Genomic DNA, 11,750 nt, shown 5'->3' with positions numbered 1-11,750 from the left:
AGAGACTGGAAGACATGGTCAGAACTGAGGGAACAACGAATGGGGCCAAATACAGAGAGGCCGTTGTAATCGTATGCTCTCAGCCCTGGGTGAAGATTCACCTTTCAGAGCGATGACCCAAAGCAGAGCCAAAACAGAACTGACATGCCTCCGAGGCAAGTTTCTGAATTGTCTCTTAGAGGCTCAGGCAAATCCCCGCCTGGACGTTATTTGAAAACCTATGGAGGGACCTGAAGATTTTGCTTCCTTCCCATCTAGTGTGGCAGCTTGAGGAGATCAGCATGTAAGGATGGGAGAAAGCTAGCTGCGGCATACCAAAGAAGATTCAAAGCTGTACATGCTAACAGAGTCATTTCTACAAGGCGTGTGTAGCATATAAATGTGCAAAAATAATGTTTTTACTCTGTCATTATGGTGTATTGTGTGTACACTAACTGGTTACAAATAAGTTTAATTTATTTTATTAGAAATTAAGTCTATAACACAACAAAATGTGTAAAAAGTGAAGGGGTCCGAATGCTTCCTAAAGCCACTTTTTATACTGTATATATACTGTGCTGAAGCTGTAATTATTATTTTGTGTAGACCACATTAGATAGTAGTAATAAGGCATCTGATGTTTCACAACTGGTGAAATTGTCATTTACAGACATAGAGAAAATACATAGCTTTTTGATTGCCTCATATTTGTTCATATTATCAGTTCATCCATGTTTGCTTTTCTTTTCCAGGTACATGTAGTTTAAGAATGGCTGGTTGCAAGAGAAATAAATGTTGGATCAGTATCATAAGCCCATTATTATGAATTTTATCATGTACATGACAGCTCGGTGCTCGTAGCACAGCATTAGCTCTTAAAGGGGTTTAACTGTGTGCCAAAGTAATATTTCTCCCACACTGATTAATGGCCTCTCACAGACTTCTTCTTTCAGATGAACATAAAATGACAGCAGCGATGACGGACTAAAACAACATATCACATTCAAACAGATCCTCCGCACACTGACTCAAACTTTACTATAACACTTTATTTAGAGGGAACAACGCGTTTCGCCTCAGCGTCTTCAGGTTCACCTCAAATCTGGCCTGATCATTTCCCGGTGTGTTTTTAAATGTTTGTGGGTCACCTGACCAATTTCACTGTTAGAGCCCGACTCAGGCAAAGAAACACATCAGTGTAACGTAGGGGTCTAATACACTGTGCTGGAACAACAAGCAAGAAGCAGAAAAATATTAACCAAATTGTAAAGTTACACAACCTACAAAAATATTTACATAGAAAGCATCAATGATATATTAGGCAATAGAAATATGAGAGAGTACTAGGCAGCACTATATAAGCTAGAGACCTCATATTTAGAAATACAATACACATCTGAAAATATGAACAGAACTACCTATGTGTCAGAATACTCCACAGTTTCAAGTCAAGTCAAACAAATCATTAATAGACATTGGAAAATACTAGAATGTGACCCGAGCTTATACCATCTATCTGCCTCCAAACCTCGATTTTGTTTTAAAAGAGGACGAAATGTGAGAGATATTGTTGTCAGTTCTATGTATAGCGAACCTACTCAAACCAACTGGCTTTCTCAGCAGGTCTATGGAAATTATAGATGTGGAAAATGTGCACATTGTGCCAATACATTTGATACAAAAACATTCAATCACCCCCGTTCGGGAAAGAAATACAATATAAAAGAATTTATCAATTGTCTTTCCACTCATGTAATTTATGTACTTATTTGTCCATGTGGTTTGTTGTATGTTGGCCAAACCAAACGCAATCTAAAGTTGAGGATTGCAGAGCACAAAGCGGCCATTAGAAATAACAACCTGGATTATGCCATCGCCAGACACTACAAAGAAAAAAATCATGGTTCTGCAGCTTCTCTCAGATTCATTGGAATAGAAAGACTATTGCCTAATCCAAGAGGGGGCAACATTATCAAACAACTCCTAAGAAGGGAAGCTTTTTGGATCAATGAACTATTTACGGTCGAACCGTTCGGTATGAATGATTCACATGACTTGACTTGTTTTCTTTAAGAGATAAATTGGTGGGATATATTCTACTTTTGTCATATTTTTGTGCTACATGAGAGATGTGTATTGTATTTCTAAATATGAGGTCTCTAGCTTATATAGTGCTGCCTAGTACTCTCTCATATTTCTATTGCCTAATATATCATTGATGCTTTCTATGTAAATATTTTTGTAGGTTGTGTAACTTTACAATTTGGTTAATATTTTTCTGCTTCTTGCTTGTTGTTCCAGCACAGTGTATTAGACCCCTACGTTACACTGATGTGTTTCTTTGCCTGAGTCGGGCTCTAACAGTGAAATTGGTCAGGTGACCCACAAACATTTAAAAACACACCGGGAAATGATCAGGCCAGATTTGAGGTGAACCTGAAGACGCTGAGGCGAAACGCGTTGTTCCCTCTAAATAAAGTGTTATAGTAAAGTTTGAGTCAGTGTGCGGAGGATCTGTTTGTATGAGTTTATCGCTAGTTCCTGCTGCCTTCCAGCACCTGACGACCTGTGGCTGTGCGAGGAGTTTGCACTGATTGCAACATATCACATTGTTTAAAGGAATTCTGAAGACAACACACTGTATCATCACATGGCCTGAGCCCAAACTCCTTTGGCAGTGGACCATCATCTTCTGACAAATGTTCCCTCCCATGGTTATAGTTCAGTACCATTAATCCATCAGGATCTACGAACATATCAGAACCAGAAATAGGGGTAACCACAGCCAGCTCTGTTTTTCTTTGTTACCGGTGCCAGTTATTTGGCCAGAGCTCATATAAAATGCTTTCATATGGTACTTTGATTGAACCCACACAGATCCAAGCACAGAATATCAACCTCCCACAAAATACAGCTCATTTGTTAATAAAGGAAGCCAGATTCACATGCATCAAAGCTACTGATTTCACACAAGGGCCTTACAGTGCCTTGCGCAATAGATTGATCTTACATTCTCTGCTCGGAAATCTGGGTGGCACCAGGAAGGAAATGAGAAATTCTCAGCTCCGGACCACATTGCCATGTGTATTACAGAAGCAGAACAGTGGCCAGCTAAGCAGCAGCAGGACCTTGCAGGCACAGGAAAGTGAAAATGCAGGTCTGCGAAATTCCTCATTAGGCTTTGGCAGGCTGGGGGCATGTAGCAATAGAGAATAAAGAGTGAACAACACTATCAAATGTCCACTCCGACTCTCAAGGACCATTAATATGTGCCACAAAGCGTTCAAACCAACAAAGTCTGCTCTGACAAGAGCACAGGAAGGTTGTGGATGGATATGGTGTGACGATGCTGACAAGTGTTTTCACTGCAGAGGCCTCTCAACTGTCAGATTGCAATATGACTAAGGGCTTGCTTGAGCATCTATTTCAGCAGAATTAGTGATGCAGCTAAGTCATCCATCAAGATCCTCAGAGATAATGTGTTTAAGGATGGACTGCACTAGTGGAGGTTAAACCCACCTAAACTGCAGCCTTTTCATTTGTGAAATAGATTTTACCCAATTTACCAAAATGTTCATGATATACATCTTCAGCATAAATTATAATAAATCAGATTGAACTGATGAATTAAGAATATTTTCAAGCATTTGACCTCAAAGGTGTTTCAGGAGCATAGTAGAAACAGGGGAAAGGATGGACATGCCCCCATCACTTCTCTACCTAACCCCCCGCACTTTATACCACCGACAAAGTTCATCCACTTGCTAAATAGTTCACCCACTGTCATGAGTCAGCCGTCTGACCTTATCCGTATTGCGTCTTTTCTCTTCTCTCTTGTAGATGCATTTCACAAGAATTTAACCCTTTAAAACCACAGCAAATTCACTTGATTTCATTAAAAAAAACATGTGGAAAAGAGTGATTGGCAATTCAGCAAGAAATAACAAATAACTAAAAAAATGAGAAATGACCAAAAATTGAGTGCCCTGGTAGCTCACCTGGTAGAGTGTGTGCTATGTCTTCAAGGTTTAGTCCTTACTGCAATGGCCTGGGTTTGAATCCAGCCTGGGCCCTCTGACACTGAATTCTATATAAATAAGTCCTGAACACCCCATCCCCCTCACTCACCCCCTGAGGTGTTTGATTGTGCAATGTGATCAGCAAGTGGAGCTCACAGATTAGCCATTGATTTGTTTACTGCTTGATTGCAGATGGACACACATGGGCTCAAGACTTTACAACCCTGCACTTCCTGTTTCTTGCCAGTCAAAGGAGTCGCATGGGGTCAAACGAGTCATTCAGAATCAAACTATCCACTTAATGGCTTGATAAGGGTTGTTATCCCATCTGTAGGGGACTTCCACTGTCAAAAAAATATATATATATATTGGAGTAACAGCAACAGCAGAGGCAACTTTACCACCGCTACACTTGTGTGTAACAGACATTTTGTCCCCCTCTACATCTGATTATGTTCTCCACATGACATACACACAGAGACAAGGATATAACTTCTCTGTTTCAAATGGCCGTGCTCGTGCTTGACATGATCAAACAAAGCTCAGAAATGCAATAACAGGGACTCTCCAAACCAAAAGTGTGATGCTCAGGTGCAGAGGAGAGTTTCATGTTGATTCCTCTACTGAGAAATGCAGTAGTAAGCAAACAAAGTCAGCCAATAAGACAAATCTAGCATCTTGCGTTTGTTTGTGTTTCACACGGTAAGCTCTTTGAACTGGCATCCATAGGTCCATCTATCCAGTGTACATAATGTTACAGGTGTTTATGTGTATGTGTATGTGTGTCAGTGTGTTTTATGATTGTGCACATATTTCCTCAAAGAAACACCATTCCAATACAATGGAAAAAATCTCTTCCACTGAATGTAGTTGCAACCTTCACTTGAAATTGAACAAGGCCTATGTTATTCTAGGACAAGCTTCAACAGCTGCCTTTGCACATATTTGGTGTCCCAAAAACGATTCACTCGGCCAAGTCTGTTATTGAATCTTTTTTGTTGCTTAATGTTATGCAAGAGCAAGGATTTCATCACTAGAACCTTATTTTGGGGGGCCAAGAACTAAGTGCATACCCTATTATGTAAGAATAAGTACACTAACTACTTTCAGTGAAGAATCAGTACCAAGGACTGGCTGTTTCTCAATAGTGAAGTCTCAGTATGACAGGATGTTAAAAACTTTCAGAATGTGCCAGGCCAGACTCCAAGTAAAACCACCCTGGGCAACATGAAGTCAAATGCTGTCTCTGCCTGATGCAGTTCTTTCCCATTTCAAAACTGAAACAAACAAGTTGGCCTTTAAAATAGTCAACAACCTCTTACTGTTCTTGAAGAAGAACAAATGCATTTGGAAAATGATTGATTTTTCAAAAGTGCTTTTAAAACCTTGCCTACCATCCACCTGTCTCCCACCGACATCTAACCACCTGTCACCACAGAAAATAAAATAATGCAGGCATGCTTTTTTTTTTTTTTTTTTGCCACTGGCTACATTTGCTTTCCTGGAGTCAAATATATGTCACCTCCCGGTGAGCCAAGGCTATTAGGGATGCACATGGAGTGAGAGGTGTTTGAATGCAGTAAGAAGCCATGCTTTTAACACCAGGCTTTTTATGTCAGTTATGAACTTGAAGTAAAAGTAAGCCACATCACGGTTGGCTTTTAACTCCCCCCGCCCCCCCCAAAAAAAAGAAACGAGAACAGAACTCCAGGTACAAAGGTGAGCCGTGTTTATGGAAATACGATCCCTGGCAAAACGCCCCATGGTGCTTTATAAGAGCCTCACCTGCGCAGGCTGATGGTGAAAGCTCTGCAAAACACAGCAGGAGAGGCAGAGGTGGAGGTGACAACACAGAATACAGGTGAGTGGCACATCACACTAATATAAACACTTAAAGACTGCTATTGCCTGACATTTTATTAACAAGTTGTATATTTGGGCTGTAATTTCCGTTATTAAATAAAATCATAGTCTTGCGTCGAATCAAATCAAATCAATTGCATCAGTATCACTGAGCTCAAACTTAAGGCGAAAGCACAAAAATGGAATTTTGCTGATTCTTTGATCAATGAATCTAAAAATCATTCAAAAAGTCATCCACATCAGAAATAATTTCTTTAAAATGTTTTTAACTTACAATCAAATTATTTGACAAGTGCACAATAATTTGTGGATTTTCATTTTTCAAAAAGTGTGCATAATTTAAAAAAGTTTACAGCTTTTACATACAGAGAGTAAACCATCCTCACAAAAAGGCAGACCTTGTAGAATGTCTATCCAAGGTTCAAGGTCTGAGGCATGAAGGCAGGTGGTGTGGGAGTACTGGTTGCAAAGTAATCTCAGACTGATAAGGTTTATGGCCACAGTAAATAACACAGATCCTTACATCCTCTTGCAGAGCTACTTCTACAGACGGAGCCATGAGGTGCAACTTGCTGTTCTTCCTGCTCCTCCTTGCCTGCCTCTGTCTCACACTGGCACAAGGTGAGTGAAAAACTAGAGTGACTTGGTGTGAGTGCCATGTAGTCGGTGGCATGCAGAGCCGAGCTGCAGACACAAGGCGCAGCTAAAAAATGAGGTCAGCGTGGCTGCTAAATTGCCCAAGAACCTGTGTGGGAAGGTGTTTGAGGAATTTGTATTTGACTCATTGTTTGCACTTGTCAGCATTCGCTCAGTTGCTTTTTAAAGAGCTGATTTTGACTGAAGAGGCCTGTGGCTACATATTCTTTTTTCATAAAAGTCAGATTATTTCCACATAAGTCTGATAATATCTCTTGGATGCTGTAGACACCTGTGCATGATTTCTGGTCCTCAGGTTCCTATGAGGACTGCTGTCTCAAGTATGTCAAGGGGCTGAGCAAAGGTGTATCCAGAATGGCGGTGAAGTACAGATGGCAGGAGACGGACGGCGGCTGCAACATCGCTGCTGTAGTGTACGTGCACATGCAAAAAGACAATGAGAAACATCCTGATAGAAAAGTCCCTGGACTCTTAATGTTACTCTCAGTACCTAACTATAGATAGATAGATACATACATACATAGACCATTATTTCATTAAAATCAAATGTCTTTTCTTTTTAATTGTCCTCTAGGTTCACCATGAGGAGGGGCCGTGTGTTCTGTGGTGACCCCGCACAACAGTGGGTCAGAGACCTGATGAAAAATATTGACAAAAAACACACCAGAAAGGTGATTACTGAAGAGAGTCCATTCCCTGAAGGCTTGAAAGTGAATGAAAAGGTGTAACATGATGTTAAACCAAATGCTCTTTTCTTTTCCATAGACAATTCACCGACGAAGGCCCAAGAAAGTCTGATCCAGGCCGTCTGCTGCAGAAGCCCCACTCTCCTCCACCCTTCGCAGAGCCTTATTGTAAATGAGTAACATGTTTTATGGTGCCTCGCTGGTTGGTGATAGAGGAAGCTGGCCAAGAAGACCTCTTTGGCATTGCTTTTGCTTTCACTTCTGCATTGGGTGTAAAGGTGAAAGCCTGGCCTATTCTGTCAGGACTCCCCGTAGCTTGAGCCCCACTTTCTGGTGCAGGGTGCGACTGCCGTAACTAATGATGCTGTCAGGTTAGCACTCACTGTAGGTGCATTCAATAACACGCCTGCTCCCATGATGATGTGTGTGATGAACTTTCATTTTGAAGACAGTAGAAATACAATACAACTCAACCCCGTGTGCAGATTTGCCTAATTTAATCAGTGGTGATGGAGTGTAAGTGGAGTGTAAGTATGTGTATAAAGAAAGGTACAGGAATGTTTTTTTTTTTTTTTTTTTTTTACATTGCTTGTCACTAAACAAATATTGTTGGATATAAAATGACCTTCTGAATTCATAAGCCAAACTGTATGTCTCTCTTGTTATATATTTTGTGCATAGGTTTCATATGTTTCCCCCACTGGGATAAACTTCCTTTACCTTTCTCTCAGTGTCATTTAAAATTTGGTCTTTACTTGTGTAGGATTATGTTGTGTCTTTTTTTTTCTTGGCCATTTAGAAGTGTATGTGTATGTCATTTTATTCTTCATCTTTACTGAAAATTTCATGAGCAAAGAGAAAAAGAGGACACCCCATTCCACTCTTAAATTTGTTTAGCTTCTATATAAGAAAGTCCTTTTTTCTATAAGGATACAATCAGGAATTCATTTGAGCAATCACTTTGTGAGTTTAACCATATAAGCTATTAAAAGGTTTGACTTGTATATGTGAAGCTGTCTTTCTGGAATTTGCCTAGCCTGTCATAAAAAAAAAAAAAAAAAAAAAAAAAAATATATATATATATATATATATATATATATATATATATATATATATATATATATATATATATATATATATGCAATAGTTTTTTTTTGTTGTTGTTGTTGTTTTTAACTGTATTGTTTAGCAATACAGTTTAGACAGAGGACATAGAATTTTTTTTACAGGAAACATGTATAACTCATATTTAGATTTCATGTTTGCCCTCTTACCCAACACTTGGACAATAAATTTTAGAATAAAAAAAATAATAAAGCACAATGTCAACAAAGCCAGACGAGTGATGATGTCGCATCGAGAGAAAGCAACAAATTAACTTACAACCAAGATCTTTACTTTGTACCACAGCCATAAAATGTCGGAGTGCGGTTTTGTCTCTTGTTTTGTCTTCTTTATGATGCTGCTATAGCTCTGTTTTCTCCTTCAGATTTTGATGCAATCACTATCAAATAAACATCTTGTATGCTGTGACCATTTTGTCCTCCTTTACAAGTTCAAAGACAGCACAATGCTATGCAACACATTGCTTCATTTTACAACCCTTTTGAATTCATTACCAGTTTTTACAACAGTTCAGTGCAATAATAAACCAACACAACCACTCATGATATGACCACAGCAAAAACAATGTTACACCGGCATGTGCAGCAAAAGTGTTAAAGAACAACATTTCATTTTAGGGATTATATCAGTTGTCAGAATCATATTACAGTGCTGGGAAAGTACAAAATGACATGATTTTTAGTAATAATCAGATGCAGTTACACAAACAGTGCCATGAAAATATGCTGCTGGTAGAGGTGCAAAGGTAGGTCAAACCTGGTCTTATCTCCGATAACGCATCACTTTTGAAAGAAACTGGAAACGAATATGAATGAAAATGTGAATATTTAAATGCACATTCCCTTATTTTCATGAAGAGCCCCCCTATTTTGAGGCAAACAATACAACACATTACTACTTTGGTTTTGGACTCAAGAACAGAGTTTAGGTTATGAAATGAAAATGAAAAGAAACAAACTAACAACTAAAAACAGCAAACAACAGGCATAAATGAAAGTAAAAATTGTAAAGGAAAGTCTTATATATAGATATAAAAGTATGTTTTGAGAGGAGATTCAACACATGGCAGGGACTCGGCAAGCATAATATTGGGAAGGTCATTCTAAATTCTTGGAGCCTGAACAGTAAATCTGATTACCAATCATCCAATCGCCCAACCATCCTTAGTCTTAATTCAAAACTTTGAAATAGTTGATAAAATCAGTTGACCCAGATACCCCTAATACTCAAATTGGGGTCAAACAGACACCCAGATTTTCTGCTGCCATTGTGAAGCTGAAGTTTAAAAGAGCTGGGAGAGCACTGAGCTGGGGTGGGAAATTGCTGAGAGAGAAAAACACTAGAGTTGAGCTTCTGCTGACATCCAATTTGTAATGTCAAAAAGGCAGTTGATGTTTGAGGATAACTTATTCAATTCATTGATGCCAAAGATATGATCTGGTATCAACGGCCGACCCGGTGTCACATCAAAACGTGTCAGAGCTATGTTGGTCCTCAGTGCAAAACATTCAGTCATTCATTCATTTTCAAACCGCTAATCCTCATAAGGGTCGTGGGGGGTGCTGGAGCCTATCCCAGCGCTCACTGGGTGGAAGGCAGGGGAAACACCCTGGACAGGATGCCAGTCCATCACAGGGCAGACAGACAAACAAGCACATTCACACACACATTCACAACTAGGGGGAATTTAGTATCTCCAATTCACCTGAGCTGCCTTTGGACTGTGGAAGGAAACCGGAGCTCTGAGCAGAAACCCACACAGAAACGAACCCAGGACCTTCTTGGTGTGAGGTGACAGTGCTAACCACTGCACTACCATGCTGCCCTTGTGCAAAACATATCAGTGTCAAAATAACAGCTCTAAAATTGTGGCATGTCTATGTGTTTTTTTGGCCTATTCTTGGGCTGCGTATACATCACATCACATGGTTAAGGTAAGGGAAAGGTCATGGCTGACACTAGCAAGCTCACGATAGCTTCTACAAGGGAAACAAAGAAGTTGTAATTAGGTTTAGGCAGCAAAACTACTTGTTTAAGGTTACAGAAACGTCACGGCTGACATGAACACGCTAACACTGGCAATGTCAAACAGCAGTAAACGAACACTGGTGCTGCTTCTCCCTGGACTCAACCTTGTGAAGAAGAGAGAGAAAGTCCTGTTGATGGAGCCTGCCTGGTGCAGACTTTGTCGGTGTTAATACTACACCACAGTACTTCATTCTCCTGTGAACATGTGATTTTCACATCTAGACAAGGCAAAACATGACACCTTTTGATATGGGACTGGACTGCAGCGGCAAAGCAATGGTAGCAGACACCATGCTGACAAATAATGTGGCCAGGTGAGAGAACAGGGAGAGTAAAATTAACTAACGTAGGGCCTTGCCACAACTAAATGGAGACAGAGAAGAGACAAAATCATCTGTAGACGTGATCGGGGGAACAACATGAGTGTTGCGCTCACCACTGTTCATCAATATGTTATTTGTTAAAAGTTGAAGGGGCGTCTCTGTAAGGTGTTAGTGCAAACCTTTGGAAGCCGGAAGTCCTTTTGAAGCCAGTTCTCTTGAATTGGTGGAAACACGTTTGAAATTACTAAGGAAGGATGGGTCTGAGCACGTTTTTTGGGGGGGTAGAGAAACATGCAAATTTGCACACAGACAGTGATTTAAAGACTTATTCCCTGTGATGTCATGCTAATAAGAAAACCTGTGGTTCATTCGAATTATAGACTTGTAAGGTTAGGCCGTAAAACTGTAAAATTTAAAGCTATAGAGCTAAACAAAATGATCTGAAAAACCTTGGGATGAGATTATGAAGGGATTATTTTATGTTTCTGCACTGCTTAGCCAGCATCTTTGATAAGCAAAACTCTCAACAGCAGCGCCATCTAGTGCTGGGTGGACTAACTGCTACGTTTGCATCGATAGTTCAAGGAGCACGTTTGCTCTCATCCGATGAGGTTGGAAAAATCCAATACATACAGTATATGTACGGGACGCAGAGGTTTTCTACCTGGAAGTGATTGGAAACAAACATTGTGATTTGGTCTATAATTGTGAGTTGACTAGGGTTAACAACATCACACACCTCTAGAAGATATTTAGTTGGGATAATATCAAGCAGGCCTGAGGACAGCTTCATGCGGGAAATAATGCTGAAAACTGACATGGTATCAAGGGCAGGACAGAACACATCAGTGAGGAGGCTTTGTTCTTTCTTCCTGAACTTAAAAATCATCTCATGGTCCACTGCAGAAGAGGACGAGGCCCAAGAAGTGTCTGGATTCACAAGGTGATCCATGGCAGAAAATAAAGGTTGGGCGCTATGTTTATCAGAGTAGATGAGATCCGAGAAATAACTTGTCCTGGCAGTGGGACCTGAGTTTGCGAGGGGCCCTGGTGTCCACACAGCCTCCATC

The 11,750-nt window shown here is 40.1% G+C and overlaps 1 protein-coding gene and 1 long non-coding RNA gene across 2 annotated transcripts; both read left to right on the top strand.

The window, feature by feature from the left end:
- Positions 1-5,805: 5,805 nt before the first annotated feature.
- Positions 5,806-8,208, top strand: ccl25a (chemokine (C-C motif) ligand 25a). The gene is made up of 5 exons (XM_030074232.1): positions 5,806-5,859; positions 6,397-6,482; positions 6,814-6,931; positions 7,093-7,189; positions 7,284-8,208. The coding sequence occupies exons 2-5, from the start codon at positions 6,419-6,421 to the stop codon at positions 7,314-7,316; spliced, it is 312 nt and encodes a 103-aa protein (XP_029930092.1). The 5' UTR covers positions 5,806-5,859; positions 6,397-6,418; the 3' UTR covers positions 7,317-8,208.
- A 148-nt stretch (positions 8,209-8,356) lies between these two features.
- On the top strand, positions 8,357-8,737 carry LOC115375003 (uncharacterized). Its single transcript, XR_003929690.1, has 2 exons — positions 8,357-8,554; positions 8,595-8,737. It is a non-coding gene; the product is annotated as an uncharacterized LOC115375003 (long non-coding RNA).
- The last annotated feature ends 3,013 nt before the right edge of the window (positions 8,738-11,750 follow it).

The sequence above is a fragment of the Myripristis murdjan genome, chromosome 17 (genome assembly GCF_902150065.1).
Source record: "Myripristis murdjan chromosome 17, fMyrMur1.1, whole genome shotgun sequence".
In the NCBI taxonomy this organism is placed as follows: domain Eukaryota; kingdom Metazoa; phylum Chordata; class Actinopteri; order Holocentriformes; family Holocentridae; genus Myripristis; species Myripristis murdjan.
This window is presented reverse-complemented; position numbering and strand designations above follow the sequence as displayed.